The sequence below is a fragment of the Vitis vinifera genome, chromosome 16 (assembly GCF_030704535.1).
Source record: "Vitis vinifera cultivar Pinot Noir 40024 chromosome 16, ASM3070453v1".
NCBI lineage: Eukaryota > Viridiplantae > Streptophyta > Magnoliopsida > Vitales > Vitaceae > Vitis > Vitis vinifera.
This window is the reverse complement of record NC_081820.1, coordinates 21,791,379-21,809,646: the sequence shown is the minus strand read 5'-3', so window position 1 is coordinate 21,809,646 and position 18,268 is coordinate 21,791,379. Positions and strand designations below refer to the sequence as shown.

Here is an 18,268-nt window from a genome sequence, read left to right as displayed (position 1 = left end):
AACGAGTTGACAAATCAACTATTGAAAAAAAAGAGCAATGGCAAGCACTATGCGAATTGTGGAAGCTTTTACAATTCTTTTGTGATCAAATGAGCTTTGTATCAATCAATAGTCCCATCAGGTTTGTATTTAAGTTTGTAAACCCGTTTATAGTCGATGATATTACTATTAAGAGTAGGGACAAGGTGCAATGTATTGTTGTTCATGAGGGTAGTGAATTCTTTTTCCATGGCAAGTAGCCAATTCAAATCTTTTGCTACTTGTATAAAGGTATGAGGTTCAACAGCTTTGTGAACCATGGGCACCTTCTTCTTGAAAATGTCGTCCTTTGCACGTGTGACCATTGGATGGTGATTTATGGGTTAAGGGTAAGAACTAGCAATGTTAGTTGCGGAATCAACAAAAAGAATTGGAATAATGGTTGATATTGAAGATGTTGGTGAAGGTGAAGGTGAAGGTGAAGGACCATTAGATGAGTAGGTTGTAGTGTGTGGTAAAGCCAATGAACTAGGATGATAGACACGAGTACAAGCAGGATCTTAGTTAGTAGAAACGATGAACCATAGAGTGAGGAAAGGAGGAGATGTGGGTAAAAATGTTGGGGTATAAGAAGACTGAATGGAGGAAGGAGACAACAAAGAGATGGAAGGAACAGTGGAGTGTTGGAATGGAAATACTGTTTCATCAAAGATAACATGTTGAGTTATATACATTTGGTTTGAAATGTGGTCAAAGCACACATACCCTTTGTGAATTGGGCTATAGATAAGGAAGATACTTCTGATTGAACAATATGAGAGTTTGTGTTTATTGTAGGGGTAAATATAAGGATTGTACAAACATCCAAAAAATTTTAAGTGATGATAATTCAGGGTTTTTCCAAAGAGAACTTGGAATAGGGACTAAAGTTGAAGTACCTTAGTGGGCATACAATTGATAAGCAATATGGTTGTATGGAACACATAGCCAAAACTTTAAAGGTAAAGAGGCATTAGCTAAAAGTGTCAGACCAATTTCCCTTTTTCTTTTCTTTTCTTTCTTTTTTCTTTACCATTTTTTATTGGACTAAAAAAGTAAGAATAATTAGTTATGTATGATTGAAATTGATCCTTAAGCTAGACCATATTACCTAATAAATAGATAAAGCATATAATGTTTTACTTTGCACTAAAAAACAAGTGTATCCAAACAAATAATTTAATTTGTGATATAAGACTTGGCCTTTAATTTGTGACTACAATTTTAGAAATTTAAACTTAATTCTTAGTCAACCTTTTCCTACAAAACAAGTGGTTTTACCTTTAGAAATGTCCCATTTGGGTCCGAACATCCAAGACAATATTAATTAATATTGAAAACCAAAGATAGTTGGTTATATAAACTATCTCACAATGCTTGACATTCAAATTTAGCAACTTTACAATCAATCAAAATATGATATCCTATATCGCATAGAGAAATAAGTTTTTTGATATTATATATATATATATATATGAACTTTTCTTAATCATGTAAACATGTTTTAAAGTTGTAAGATTTCAATAAACCTAGAACATATAATGTCTGCATGAGAAGGAATAAGTCATTACACAAAAAATAAAAAAATTAATTAACATATATGATTGTATATATAATCCTAGTTAAAAGCTTCTTTCTAGTTCACAACAGTTTTCTGATGGCAAAAGAATCATGTCCTCAAAAGGCTAGATAAACCTCCCTTTAGTGCTAAGAAAATTTATTTAGTGGTTATTTAAAATGTCATATTTGACCAATACTGATGACGACGACGACGACGATGACGATGATGATGGATATTTTAACCCAAAGAGGAGAAAATAAAGAGATAATTTGTTATAATAATTATTTGTTATTTGAAAATAATGAAAAGCCCATTGGTTTTGGGCCTTGGTGCAGACAAGGTTGTCTTCCAATCGGCTTGTTTCAATTTAAGTTTAAAATTAACTCCATTGAGGCCATAACATTTAATTAGTGGAGCGGTCCAAGCTATTTAGGCCCAACAATAGGCTCGTTAGTGAGCCGCTGGGCCAAGTCCAGTGGGAGGTTCATAGGCAGCTTATGGGAGGGCATGAGCATGATTGGCTTGGGCCATGCTGGGATCATGTGCTATTTGAATTGGGTCAGGCCCGATATGGAGTTTGATGCCAGAAGCCAGCCTTGTACTAGTATCCGACAACAAAGTTAATTCTGGTAGCCCACTAAGGGCTTACTCAAGGCCCACAACAACATTTATGCCGAACCACATAAGCCCAAGTCCACTTAACATGAAATATGCGTATTAAAAATATTAAACTTTATTTGTTTTTGAATAAAATATTAATAATAATAATAATAATAATAATAATAATTATTATTATTATTATTATTATTATTATTTAACAAAAAGATTTAATTATATTTTTTTATGAAGATGTTAATATCCATAGTTTTATAATACATAGTAAAATAGTTTTATTTTTATAAAAAATAATCTATGATTTTTTTTATAATATTAATATTCATATTTGATTAAAAACTATTTATTTTTTACTTTATTTATAAATAAAAAATATTTTTATTTTTAATAAGACTTGAATTAAATTTAATATATTATATAAATTTAACTTACAATTTTTTTTTGTAAAATCAAAATAAAAAATATTTTTAAAAACAACCCATTCAAGCCGGTATTTTTAAATGTTAAAAAAAAAAAATTATTTTTTAATTTAAAAATAATTTTAAAATACAAGGATAAGAAAACATGGTGTGTGTCATTCTTGTTTCCATGAAATAATGGGTGGTTGATGGATCCAGAAATGATAGAAATAATGGTAGTCATTTAAACTTGACTTACTTTCCATGAAAAACAGGTATTCAAGGCTCGAATGGAGAATGTTTTCAAAATATTTATTTAATAATTTTTTTCTTAAATAAAAATTTGTTAAAAACATAAAATATTCTCTAACCTATTTTCTATATTTTCAAATATTTTTAAAAACAACTTTTATTTGTATTACTTCATTTTTTATATTTAAATAATTATTTTTTAAAATATTCCTCAAACAAATCATCGAAAATAGTTGAAAACAATTATTATATATTTTACACCTTATCAATTTCCACCGACAAGCCTTTAAGAAATATTAGAAAAAAGGGTTTGAATGATTCTTTAAGTGATATTAGTTTGTTGTCTTCAATGAAAAAATGGTTGCCATTGCTTTCATAAGACCTAAGAGTAGGAGGGTGTGAACACAAACATTAAAACATTGTGGGGTAGTTGATGTAAAGGCTTATCTAATTCCTTAAGTGGTCCTTATTATTAATCTTCCAAGGAAAAACATGCACAAAGAAGTTTTCCACAAAATTTACAAAAAAACAAAAGGAATAACATCTATGATGTACCAATTAGAAGGACTAAACAATGAAAAGTGAGTTTTTGCAAAATAATTATTGGGGTGAACCATTTGGAAAAGTGTCAAGTAGAAACATTAAATATTATAAGGTAGTTAATGTTTGTAACCAGGATATGATTGAAAAGCTAGACTAATTACTTTGGTAATTTCTTATTTGCCATGGAGAAATGGGCCTAAAAAAAAATTTCAAAAAAAAAATTATGGCCTAGATAATGTCCAAAAATGCCAATTAGAAAAACTAAACACTAGGAATCTATGACCAATAACTTTTTGTCTTTTGTGAGAAAATGGATGCAACTATTTTCAAAAAAATTATTGGGAATTAAGAATCGTCTAGGAAGGTGTCAGCATTGAAAAACATTGTAGGGTTGTTGATGTATCTAACAAAGATTTAAGGGTAGAATGCTTGACCAATTCCTTTAATGGTTTCTTTGTCATGGAAAAATAGGCACTGAAAACCGGATGTTATTGGTTTCAAAAGAATTAATTCGAATAACATAAAAATATATACCGATGGTGACCATCAATGAAGAAATGAGAAAAAAGTTTCGAGCATTTGTTTTAAATGATGGAAAAACGTGTCTTCGACGATCGAAAAGCTAGCTTGAAAGTTGATGTGTCTAACAATAATTGAAGGGTAGAATGCTTGACCAACTCCTTTAATGGTTTCTTTTTTCCATGGAAAAACAAGCACTGAAATATGGATGTTATTGTTTTCAAAAGAATTGATTTTAATGACATAAAAATATACATCAATGGTGATGGTCAATGTAGAAATGAGAAAAAAGTTAAGAGCATTTGTCTAATTAAATGATGGAGAAACGCGTCTTCTACAACCAAAAAGCTAGACATGGAAGTTAATGTATCTAACAAGGATTGAAGAGTAGAATACATGACTAATTCCTTTAATGGTTTCTTTTTGCAATGGAAAACAAGCATTGAAAAATGGATTTTATTGTTTTCAAAAGAATTAATTGGAATGACATAAAAATATATACCGATGGTGATGGTCAATGTAGAAATGAGAAAAAAGTTAAAAGCATTTGTCTTAAGTAATGGAGAAACACGTTTTCAACAACCCAAAAGCTAGCTTGGAACTTGATGTATCTAACAAGGATTGAAGGCTAGAATGCTTGACCAATTCCTTTAATGGTTTCTTTTAGCCATAGAAAAACAAGCACTAAAAAATGGATGTTATTGTTTTCAAAAGAATTAATTGGGCTTGTGATACTTCGACGACCAAAAAGCTAGACTTGGAAGTTGAGGTATCTAACAAGGATTTAAGGGTGGAATGCTTGACCAATTCCTTTAATGGTTTCTTTTTGCCATGGAAAAATAGACACTGAAAATTGGATATTATTGGTTTCAAAATAATTAATTGGAATAATATAAAAATATATACCGACGATGACCATTAATGAAGAAATGAGAAAAAAGTTTAGAGCATTTATTTTGAATGATGGAAAAACACGTCTTCGACGACTGAAAAACTATCTTAGAAGTTGATGTATCTAACAAGGATTGAAGGGTAGAATGTTTGACCAACTCCTTTAATGGTTTCTTTTTGTCCCAGAAAACAAGCACTAAAATATGGATGTTATTGTTTTCAAAAGAATTGATTTTAAGGACAAAAATATATATAAATGGTGACTGTCAATGTATAAATGAAAAAAAAGTTAAGAGAATTTGTCTAATTAAATGATGGAGAAACGCATCTTCGATAACCAAAAAGCTAGACTTGGAAATTGATGTATCTAACAAATATTGAAGGGTAGAATGCTTGACCAATTCCTTTAATGGTTTCTTTTAGCCATAGAAAAACAAACACTAAAAAATGGATGTTATTGTTTTCAAAAGAATTAATTGGGCTTGTGACATAAAAATATATACCAAAGGTGACGGTCAATGTAGAAATGAGAAAAAAGTTGAGAGCATTTGTCTTAAATGATGGAGAAATGCATCTTCGACGACCAAAAAGCTAGACTTGGAAGTTGATATATCTAACAAGGATTGAAGGATAGAATGCTTGACCAATTCCTTTAATGGTTTCTTTTTGCCATGGAAAAATAGACACTGAAAATTGGATATTATTGGTTTCAAAATAATTAATTGGAATAATATAAAAATATATACCGACGATGACCATTAATGAAGAAATGAGAAAAAAGTTTAGAGCATTTATTTTGAATGATGGAAAAACACGTATTCGACGACTGAAAAACTATCTTAGAAGTTGATGTATCTAACAAGGATTGAAGGGTAGAATGTTTGACCAACTCCTTTAATGGTTTCTTTGTCCCAGAAAACAAGCACTAAAATATGGATGTTATTGTTTTCAAAAGAATTGATTTTAAGGACAAAAATATATATAAATGGTGACTATCAATGTAGAAATGAGAAAAAAGTTAAGAGAATTTGTCTAATTAAATGATGGAGAAACGCGTCTTCGATAACCAAAAAGCTAGACTTGGAAATTGATGTATCTAACAAATATTGAAGGGTAGAATGCTTGACCAATTCCTTTAATGGTTTCTTTTAGCCATAGAAAAACAAACACTAAAAAATGGATGTTATTGTTTTCAAAAGAATTAATTGGGCTTGTGACATAAAAATATATACCAAAGGTGACAGTCAATGTAGAAATGAGAAAAAAGTTGAGAGCATTTGTTTTAAATGATGGAGAAATGCATCTTCGACGACCAAAAAGCTAGACTTGGAAGTTGATATATCTAACAAGGATTGAAGGATAGAATGCTTGACCAATTCCTTTAATGGTTTCTTTTTGCCATGGAAAAATAGACACTGAAAATTGGATATTATTGGTTTCAAAATAATTAATTGGAATAATATAAAAATATATACCGACGATGACCATTAATGAAGAAATGAGAAAATAGTTTAGAGCATTTATTTTGAATGATGGAAAAACACGTCTTCGACGACTGAAAAACTATCTTAGAAGTTGATGTATCTAACAAGGATTGAAGGGTAGAATGTTTGACCAACTCCTTTAATGGTTTCTTTTTGTCCCAGAAAACAAGCACTAAAATATGGATGTTATTGTTTTCAAAAGAATTGATTTTAAGGACAAAAATATATATAAATGGTGACTATCAATGTAGAAATGAGAAAAAAGTTAAGAGAATTTGTCTAATTAAATGATGGAGAAACGCGTCTTCGATAACCAAAAAGCTAGACTTGGAAATTGATGTATCTAACAAATATTGAAGGGTAGAATGCTTGACCAATTCCTTTAATGGTTTCTTTTAGCAAAGGAAAAAAAAATTACTAAAAAATGGATGTTATTGTTTTCAAAAGAATTAATTGGGCTTGTGACATAAAAATATATACCAAAGGTGACGGTCAATGTAGAAATGAGAAAAAAGTTGAGAGCATTTGTCTTAAATGATGGAGAAATGCATATTCGACGACCAAAAAGCTAGACTTGGAAGTTGATATATCTAACAAGGATTGAAGGATAGAATGCTTGACCAATTCCTTTAATGGTTTCTTTTTGCCATGGAAAAATAGACACTGAAAATTGGATATTATTGGTTTCAAAATAATTAATTGGAATAATATAAAAATATATAACGACGATGACCATTAATGAAGAAATGAGAAAAAAGTTTAGAGCATTTATTTTGAATGATGGAAAAACACGTCTTCGACGACTGAAAAACTATCTTAGAAGTTGATGTATCTAACAAGGATTGAAGGGTAGAATGCTTGACCAACTCCTTTAATGGTTTCTTTTTGTCCCAGAAAACAAACACTAAAATATGGATGTTATTGTTTTCAAAAGAATTGATGTTAAGGACAAAAATATATATAAATGGTGACTGTTAATGTAGAAATGAGAAAAAAGTTAAGAGAATTTGTCTAATTAAATGATGGAGAAACGCGTCTTCGATAACCAAAAAGCTAGACTTGGAAATTGATGTATCCAACAAATATTGAAGGGTAGAATGCTTGACCAATTCCTTTAATGGTTTCTTTTAGCCATAGAAAAACAAGCACTAAAAAATGGATGTTATTGTTTTCAAAAGAATTAATTGGGCTTGTGACATAAAAATATATACCAAAGGTGACGGTCAATGTAGAAATGAGAAAAAAGTTGAGAGCATTTGTCTTAAATGATGGAGAAATGCATATTCGACGACCAAAAAGCTAGACTTGGAAGTTGATATATCTAACAAGGATTGAAGGATAGAATGCTTGATCAATTCCTTTAATGGTTTCTTTTTTTCTTTTTTGCCATGGAAAAATAGACACCGAAAATTGGATATTATTGGTTTCAAAAGAATTAATTGGAATAATATAAAAATATATACCATCGATGACCATTTATGAAGAAATGAGAAAAAAGTATAGAGTATTTGTTTTAAATGATGGAAAAGCGTGTCTTCGATGACTGAAAAGTTGTCTTGGAAGTTGATGTATCTAACAAGGATTGAAGGGTAGAATGCTTGACCAACTCCTTTAGTGGTTTCTTTTTGCCCTAGAAAAACAAGCATTGAAATATAGATGTTATTATTTTCAAAAGAATTGATTTTAATGACATAAAAATCTATATCAATAATGACGGTCAATGTAGAAATGAGAAAAAAGTTAATAGCATTTGTATAATAAAATGATGGAGAAACACATTTTCGATGACCAAAAAGCTGGACTTGGATGTTGATGTATCTAACAAGGATTGAAAGGTAGAATGCTTGACCAATTCCTTTAATGGTTTCTTTTTGCCATGGAAAAATAAGTATAAAAAAATATATTTAATTGGATTGTTATTTTAGAATGAGAATAAAATTAAAAAAAAATCATTGTTATGGAAGTTAAATCTTACTCTTGTGAGAATTCTGATTCCTAAATTCTATATCATAATATGATTCACTTGTTTTCCTATCTTAATTACATTCCTATTCCTAGTTACCAAAAGCACACTTTCTTTTACATGATAATAACCCCCTCAGGAGTAGTTTATTAGCTTCACAACCCACTTTTGAAGAACAAAAATCCTCAAAACTGCTTATATTTTGAATAATATTTAGGAAAGCTTCTTAGACCTAACTTGTTGCCAAATATCACTGAGTTTATTGCCATTAAACACAAAGATTACATTGATGAACTATTACAACATGATACTAAGTAATTTACATGCTCATAATACACTAAAATAGAAACACAACCAATTATCTTTTTACTCTATTTCTGAGATGACTGCCAACTCTTGTTGATGCATGTTTGGACTTGTTCTTGTTGGGCCCATGGAAGTAAATGGGTTTGGAGGCATACTTAAATTGTTTCCTTCTCCTTCTAACATCTGAATAATAAATTTCATGGAAGGACGGTTCATTGGGCACCATTGAATGCACCAAAGTCCCATAATTAATAGTTTCTTTGCTATTTCACCATCATTTTCTTCCTCAATCGGAATGTGCAACTCTTCCCTTTTATCCAGACGATTATAAACCCATTCTGGAAAATATACTTGGCTAGTGTTCTTTACTGTAGTGTCTATATTCTTCCTTCCTCCTACCATTTCAATCAATAACATTCCAAAACTATAAACATCTGACTTGTAGGAAACATTGCCAAAATTCCTAGATATCATTTCCGGTGCAATATAACCCATGGTCCCCCTAATTACACTCATAGAAACTGCACTTTGCTCCTTAGAACACAATTTGGCTAGACCAAAATCAGATATCTTAGGATTAAAATTATGATCTAGCAAAATATTGTGAGGTTTGATGTCGAAATGGAGGATTCTTTGATCACATCCTTGGTGAAGATACTCAATTCCTTTGGCTATGCCTATAGCAATATCTTGAAGCTTTTCCCAACCAAGTGAATGGTTTGAAAATATGAATTTCTCTAGCGACTCATTTGGTAAGAACTCATAGATAAGAGCTCTTCGACACCCATCAGAACAGAAGCCAATCAAGCGAACAACATTGATATGGTGGATTCTACCTATTGTCCCCACTTCATTAATGAATTCTTCACCATTTCCATTAGAATTATTCAAGATCTTCACGGCAACAAAAATTTCATTAGAAAGCTTTCCTTTATAGACAGTTCCATAACCTCCTTCACCTAATTTTTCCTTGAACCCATCTGTAATCCTCTTAATATCATTATAAGAGTATCTTGAGGGCTTGAGGGCTCTGTAATCTTCCAAGAACTTTATAACCTTTATTTTGTGCTGTCTTTTCGATTCATTTGAGCTATAAACTCGGTAGAGTGCAAAGACAAGTGTCACAAGAAAAAGGGAACCAAGGCTTTCACCTGTATATGGAAAAAAAAAAAGGGTCAAGATCGATTTTCTTTTTAGTGATTGAAGGAAAAGCAACCAAGTTACTGAAAATTACCTGTAACAATTAATTTTTTTTTTGTTGCACCTGTAAAAGGAAATGAAATTATTAGTTTGTTAGGCTTATTAGATAAACAAAAATCACTGACATTGTATATGTATACTGCTTCTTGATTTTCAGCCTTGGCTCTAATTTGTGACCCTTATGCCTTTCTAGTTTCATTTTTGAGGTCAATTAATTTTAGTTGTGCCAGGGTCTTTGACAAAGAACTTTCCCTAGGCTTGAAGTACTAAAATTGCCACCAAATCATTAATCCCCATTTTGTCACATGTATAGTTGTCTTGGGTGGACAGTCTTCATCAACTGATCACATTGGTTTAATCTCTTTTGTGGCAGAAAACTATAAAAGCTAAACCCTATATTAATATACATCCAAACCAACAATTTGCAGCAATTACTCATATAGGAGGAAGTTGTTCTTCTTGGTTAAAAGGAAAAATGAATCCAAATTCACACATTGCAGCCATTTTTAATGAGGAACAATAAAATTTTAAGTACATATTTAGAAAAGAATAATGTGACAATGCAGTTTAATAGTGATCATCTGCATTAAAGATAAAAAGCTGAACACACATACATCATTCCATGACTCTGCATCAATTTCCTAACAAATTTGTTTTCACTTTCTTTACAATTATATTGAAGTGTCTTCATATACAAAAGCATGATATCTTGGGGTATTATATCAAATATGATATATTCTATTATACTTATATTTAATTTGTAAAAAGAATAAAAGATAAAATGAAAAACATATTTATGATTGAAATATGCAAAATTTATAAATAAAAATATTATATCATATTATATTATTAAATTTAGAAGATAGATTTTTATATATTATATTAAGTAATACATATATTTGTATTATTTTATGATATTTATATATATTAGTCCTTTCTTTAATCATAAATTAATTTTTTTTAATCACAATTACTTGTGTTATAAAATGAATAATATAGAAAATTGAAAAAAAAAATGAAGAAAATTGATAAGAAGCATAAAATACTAATTTAATAGACATGTACATGACATTCCTCAATTTGAGATTATTATACCATGGATAGGGAATTAAGGAATATAAAAAGTGGTGAAATGATATATCCTATTACTTATCCTATACAACCAAATATGGAATATGATATATTATTCAATGTCTTATATTGTATCATATTATATTTGAACGATCAAACTTAGAGTACATTTAGTAATATTTTTAAAAGTCACTTCTAGTCTACAAAGTATTTTTGAAAAAAAAATCACAGATTTGCTAAAATTTAAAAAACTAAAAAAAATCATGTTTAATGTTTTCTGTTAAGTTATTATCTTAAAAATACTGTTAGAAAAAACACTACTAAAAGCATTTTGAAGAAAAACATTACCAATATCGCACTTTTAGGAAATATTTGATTTTTTTAAACTTAATTCTAAATAGAAGTTAAGATTAAATAGTATTTAATCGTGTTAAGTATTAAGTTGTTTGTTTTTTTTAATATCTTATTTCTATTAAGTTTTAAATAGTAAAAAAAGTCACGTTTACTTTAGTTATTATGATTTAATTTTAGTATTTAGAAGAAGATGTAAAATATTTTAGTTATTTTTATTCAGTCAAAAAATTTTAAAAATAAATAATAAATCAACGAAAAAATAAAAATAAATGATGTAAAGTCTCAAAGCAAGTTATATGTTAAAAAAACAAACACCACATTTAATAAAACTACTTTTGATTTGAGATAGTATATCGACGGTTAATTTCCAGTGGGGCTGCAAGTCTTACCTTCAGCTTCGCAGTGTGGCAACTTGGTCCATGTCAGCCGAGTAGCATTTTTCTGTGAGCTAATAACGTCATAAGGAGCTGCTGCGACGTTGTACATCTTGCTGCAAGATGGTAGGTACGCGATACCGGGGTATTCCAATGAATAAACAGCATAAATTTGGAAGCCAGGCCCTCCAAGGCAAGGGATGAGTGACACAGAGGATCCATCATAATATTTAGTACTGTTTCTTGAAGGGCATTTGAAGAAGGTGAGGTCATCTACGTAATCATTCAAGAACTGGAAGGGAGAGGAAGCTAAATTGAGATTAGGTAACTGCCTTGGGAAGCAATTATCAGGGTCCTGAACAAGGATTTCCTTAGATCTGTAATTTATTTCCTTCACCAAGAGGTTTACTGAGTCTGGCAGCTCTAGAATCGTCTGATTCCTCTCTGTGCAGGAGAGCGCAAACAAAGAGCAGCCACAGTGGTCTGGGTACTGGTGGCCTTTAAGCCGGAATGGGAAAAGGATGGGGGGGCCCTGGAGGCTGCAACTCTGTGACACCATGCACTCATCTTGGCTCACTCCAGTCTCTGCAAAACTACTAATTATTACAGTCAAGCAGCAACACAGATAGAGGAATACCATTTTCAAGGAAATGCTCATCTGATAGTCTCCTCTGCAGTACTGCAAGCTACTGATGAGCCCCTCAATGGACATTAGATTTGGATTTTTTGCAAAGGAGTGAGGAACGAGCTCTACTCTTTCTTTTGCATCTTCTTAATAAATGGAGCGTTTTATTTATTTATTTTAATCTCTGACATAAAATTATTCAATACTTAGGTACTAGGAGTCAAAGTTTGTGATCTTGCGGATTGGAAAGATTGTACGACTACGGAAAGTAATAAGGAAAGAAGAAAAAATAATAAGATTTTTTTTTCTAAAAAAATCAAATATAATTAAAACTTATTAAAAGTTTATATATTTTAAAATTATTTAATTTTATGTAAAATAAATAAATAAGTTAAATAAGTTTAAAGTAGTTTACTGAAATAATTTATTGATTTAAATTTATTTTTTATTTTTCCTTCTTATTTTATTTCTTGTTATATTTATTTTTTTAGCAAACAAACTCTAAATATAGTGAAACTTATAATGTTAGACTCGTTAAAAAGATAAGTAACTTTATATATACCAAAAGAATTAAAAATATTATGGTGTTTTCAGTAAAAATATTACAATAATGTCTAGGAAGGTGTCAATTAAAAATATTAGGTGGGGTTTTTGGGGCAATGTCCACCGGCAAGACTTTAAGAAATATTAAAAAAAATAGCTTGAGTGATTCTTTAATTCAGGATTTTTTTTTCATTGAAAAATGGTTGCTATTGTTTTCATAAGACTTAAGAGTAGGAAGGTGTGAACATAGAAATGTCAAAACAAAACATTGTGGGGTAGTTGATGCATCCAACAAGGATAGAGATAAGGGTAGAAAGGCTTGCCTAATTCTTAGGTGGTTGTCATTACTAATTTTCCATGGAAAAAGATGCACCAAAATTTTTTCCACAAAATATGCCAAAGAGGAATAACGTCTATGGTGTATCAATGAGAAGGACCAAACAATGAAAAGTGAGTTTTCGCAAAAGAATTATTAGGAATTAAGGATCTTCCAAGAAGGTGTATGTTTGACCAATTCCTTTCATGGTTTTTTTTTTGCCATAGAAAAATAGGCACTAAAAAATGGATGTTACTAAAAAAAAGGTTTGGATGTCCATATTGGTTTAAAACATTTGTCTTAAATGATGGGATAACGTTGTTGTCTTTGATGACCGAAAAAACAACTTACAAGACATAACTCAAGATATTTGGCTTGAGTTTTGGCAATTGTGTATTTTTTATTGAAAAAATAAATTTCAAATCAATCAAACACTTGGTATATGCAATCAACTAATTTTTTAAATACTTAAAACTCGACAAAATTGATTCAATTATTACTAAGTCATGAAACTAGAAATTGATCTAATTAATATTAAAAATTCACATTTATTATGAATGAGTTAGCTAGTTTCTTCTTTACACATAACTTTACGAAGTAAATAAACTCCAAATCTAACAAAGCTTAATGTTTTAGATTTGTTAATGACTTTAATAATTAAAAAAAAATTGGAATTCAAAAATAAATTCCACTACTACTAGAAATAATATATCAAAGTTGGTACATAATGAGATATGACTTTACTACTGCTCTTATGTATACAACTATGCTTTAAGTAAATATATTCTAAATCAAGTGAGCTTAATGTTTTAAATTATTTAATATATATTCTAGTTCTTAAGATTAATTTGGATTTTAAAATTGAGACACAATTAATTGTAAAGTGAATTAAAACTAGTCTAAAATACTCTATACTAAATATTACATATAATGAAAAACATTACTTAGTTACACATTAAATACAATATTATTAATTATTATTATTATTTCTAATTATTATCATTTATTTTTAACAATAAAATTCAATTATACTTTTACGAAGATATTGAAATAGGTTAGCATATATGCTTATGCTGAAAGAAAGAAAGCATAGAGATTCACTCGTAAGAAAGGAGACTACTTGATTAGCTCCAAAGAGTATCCATATCTCTAAACCGCTATCTATAGTTTTATAACATATAGTAAAATAGTATTATTTTTATTAAAAAATTAATTTATGATTTTTTTTAATATTAGTGTTCATAATTTAAAATATAAAAAAAAATTCTTGTTTTCCATGAAAAAGTGGGTGATTATTTTTAGAGGAATTTATTGTAATGGCAGAGCCAAGGTGTCAACATAGAAGCATTGAACTTTGGTAGGTTGATGGATCCAAAAATGATAGAAATAATGGTAGCCATTTAAGCTTAACTTATTTTCCATGAAAAACAGGTATTGAGAAATGTTTTAACACACAATTCTCTAATGTGTTCTTGAATAAAAGTTTATTTAGGAACTTGAAATATTCTCAACCTATTTTCTATGTTTTTGAATATTTTTTAAAAATAACTTAATTTTTTTATGATACTTTATTTTTAATCACCCTCCACATGTGAACAATTATTTTTTTTAAATAGTCCTCCAAAAATAAATGAAAATGATTAAAAACAATTAATATATGTTTTCATGAAACATATTTGCCTTATTTGGTAACTATTTTCGAAAATGATTTTAGAGAAAAGTTTTTGAAAACTATTTTCTAATGTTTTGTAGAATAAAAGTCTGTTTGGGAATCTGAAATGTTTTTAACTTGTTTTTAATATTTTTTATATCTAATCCTTTATTTTTAATCATTCTACGTGTTTATATAATTATTTTCTAAAACAACCCTTAGAAAACAAATGAAAACAACAGAAAATAACTAAAAGTTATTATCCAAAAATACCCTATTTTCTGTTTTTAAGAATAAAAAACATAAAATAGTTTTTAATTGTCAAACATGTTTTTTTTTTTCTAAAGAACAAAAAATTGTTCTTGAAAACAATTATCAAATAGGTCCCTTGTTTTGGTAACAAGTTTTCAAAGAATTATTTCATTTCCAAAAGTTACCAAAAATGGTTTGGATTGTTGAAAATAAGGCCTTGTTGAGTAACCATTTTTGGAAGCAATTCTAAAAAATAAATTTTGAGAACAATTAGAAAACAATCTTTGTAAATTATTCTTTAATGTTTTGTAGAACAAATGTCAATTTGGAACTTATTTATAAATATGTTTTAAAAATAACTTTTATATATAGTGCTTTATTTTTAATCATTCTTCATATTTGTATAATTACTTTTTAAAATATCCCTAAAAAAACAAGTGAAAACAATTAAAAAATATTCTTTGAAAATTCCTTGTTTTCTATTTTTAAGGGTAAAAAATTGTTTTTTGTTTTTAAAGATAAAAAATTGTTTTATGTTTTTTGATTTCAAAAGTATTATTTTATATTTTTTTTATAGAGAAAAAAAATCCCTTGTGAAAATAGTTACTAAAAAAGCCCTAATTTTCTTTTTTTCTTTTTTTCAAAGAATAAAAAACTATTTTTACAAACCAAATTTGAAATAGGCTAAATTTTCTAGAAAATTTATAGGAAGCAATAATGTTTAGGAAGTTGTCAAATTAAAAACTTTAGGCATTTTGGGGCAATTTCCACTAACAAGCCTTTAAGATATATTAAAAAAAATAGCTTGAATGATTCTTTAATTGATGATTTAAAATAAAGGCAAAAATGGTTTTTATCAATGTTTTCAAAACATCATCTTTCATTGAATAAAAAAAGTTTTCAGTTCATGCTCGTATCCTCATAAATATATAATTTTATATTTTATTAAAATTAAAAACAATTAAAAAATCTAATATATGTCTAATAAAATTTAAAATCAATAATATTTATTTTTCATGTTTGATATTCTCAAATTATAAATATAAATATAAAGATATATATTGAAAATGAATAAAAAGTTATAAAATTATATTATTTAATTTCATTTAGATATTAAATGTCAGATTATTTTATAATTTTAAACAATATTAGGTTATTTTACTTTATAATTACCAACAAAACTAGCATATGGTCTAGTGGTTGCACCGTCACTTTTCTAAACCTTTGGTCAATTGGTCAATGGTTTAAGCTTCCACACTGTGACATTTGTGACTTTTTGGCATAAAATGCCATACCACATCGGAAACTTGTGCTAAGTTAGAGTTCAAGTAGGTCAATGGGCCTGGGAGACTTTGTTAAAGCCCATTCAACATTTTGCCCAAATTAGAAAAGGTATGCGTTGAAGCCCAAAAGAGAATGGGCCGAATGAACCGGAACCCGCCAAAGGATTCAATCTGGCTCTACCCTGATTCAAAGGGCTCTCTGCTCTCGACTCAACATGTGAACCGAACTGGACCAAGCTCCAGTCAGCGGTTTAACCGGTCGGTTCTTAAGAGTATGAAGGTATCAACATAGACACCATGTAGAAAAGCTTGACTAATTCATTTGGCGGATTTTATTTTTCGTGGAAAAACAGGCACCAAAAAATTTTCCACAAAATTCATGGGCTAGGGATTATATCAAGAAAAATGATAATTAGAAAAACTAAACAATCGTAGAAAAGTTTGACTAATTCCTTAGGTGGTTCTCTATTTTTTCATAGGCACCAAAAAAATTTTCACAAAATTTGTGGACTAGGGATACCGTCAAGAAAAATGCCAATTAGAAAAACTAAACTATTGTAGAAAAGTTTGACCAATTCCTTGGACAGTTTCCTATATTTCATGGAAAAATAGACACCAAAATTTTGTCCACAAAATTTGTGGGCTAGGGATAATGTCAAGAAAATTCTAATTAGAAAATAGTGGTAGAGAAATTTGACTAATTCTTTTGGTGATTTCCCTTTTTCATGAAAAAACAAACACTAAAAGATTTTCCACAACATTTGTGGGCCAGGGATAAAGTAAAACAAAAAAATATCAATTAGAAAAACCAAATAGTGATAACGTCAAGAAAAATGCCAATTGGAAAAACTAAATAATGATAGAAAAGCTTGACTAATTTCTTCAACTATTTGTTATTTTTTATGGAAAAATTGGCACCAAAACATTTTCCACAAAATTTGTAGGCTAGAGATAATGTTCAACAAAATATCAATTAGAAAAACTAAACAAGCTTGACTAAACACTATGGAAATCCATGCCCAATGATTTTTTGTTTTTAATGAGAAGAGGGTGTTACTATTTTCAAAACAATTATTAGGAAGGAGTTTAAATATCGCGGGGTGGTTGATGTATCTAATAAGAATTAAAGAGTAGAAGTGCTTGGTCAATTCCTTTAGTAGTTTCTTTTTGCCATAGAGAAACGGCCACTGAAAAATGGGTGATATTGTTTCCTAAAGAATTAATAAAAATGGCATAAAAGCATCAAATATGTGAGGATTGTTTTTAAGTATTGTTAAAATGGAAACATCACATGAGACACTTGTGCTAAATTAATCTGGGTATAAAATGTAAAATTTGACAATATACCTAGAATGTGTTTTTAAATTATTTAATTTTACAAAAATAAGAGAAAATAAATAAAATAAATTTGAAATAATATATAAAAATCATTTATTAATATTAAATCTAATTTTTAATTTTTTCTTTCTTTTTACTTTTTCTTTACATTTCTTCCCAAATTTTCAAGTAAGTAGTTTCCCACGGTTATAAAAAGAATTAACGGGATGGACTCTTTGGAGGTGTCAACTTTCAATATTCAATGTAGTGGGGTGGTTGATGTTGTCAACAAGGAGTGAAATAATGTTGGTAGTTGATGAGTAATGTCTTATTTAAATTTTCTTTCTCATTTTCTTTTAATAAATTAAGCATAACATAATTTTCTTTCACATTCTCTCTACCAACCACTAGAAAAAATATTTAGATATAATCTTTCTTAATTACATATACTTTTTAGAATTTTCTTTTAATTTCTTTAAAAAAATTATTAGATAAATAAATTCCAAAATAAATAAACACTTGATATACACGATTTATTAATTTCTAAAATAATTTGAAATTCAAAATGTATTCAATTAGTACTAAAGTTCGTTATGAATATGTTTGCTAATTTTTTTCTTTACGCATCACTAATTTTGTGATTTCATTAGGCAACAAATTTCAAATCCAACAAACAATTTTCAAATCCAACAAAATTTATGACATTGGATTCATTAAAAAGTTTAGTAATTT

General features: G+C 28.8%; 1 protein-coding gene across 1 annotated transcript; it reads right to left on the bottom strand.

Moving 5' to 3' along the window:
- Window positions 1-8,481: 8,481 nt before the first annotated feature.
- On the bottom strand, window positions 8,482-12,390 carry LOC100267841 (rust resistance kinase Lr10). Its single transcript, XM_010664474.3, has 3 exons — window positions 11,565-12,390; window positions 9,785-9,814; window positions 8,482-9,701 (listed from the first exon to the last, which is right to left on the bottom strand). Exons 1-3 carry the CDS (start codon window positions 12,259-12,261, stop codon window positions 8,611-8,613), a joined length of 1,818 nt encoding a protein of 605 aa, XP_010662776.1. The 5' UTR covers window positions 12,262-12,390; the 3' UTR covers window positions 8,482-8,610.
- Between the last annotated feature and the right edge of the window lie 5,878 nt (window positions 12,391-18,268).

Excerpts from the sequence above, each read along its gene's own strand:
- LOC100267841 (XM_010664474.3), bottom strand. The coding sequence starts at position 12,261 with ATGTCCATTGAGGGGCTCATCAGTAGCTTGCAGTACTGCAGAGGAGAC. Across the intron at positions 9,815-11,564 it reads GCCACACTGCGAAGCTGAAG|GTGCAACAAAAAAAAAATTA; the intron begins GTAAGACTTGCA and ends TTCCTTTTACAG. Across the intron at positions 9,702-9,784 it reads AAAAAAATTAATTGTTACAG|GTGAAAGCCTTGGTTCCCTT; the intron begins GTAATTTTCAGT and ends TTCCATATACAG.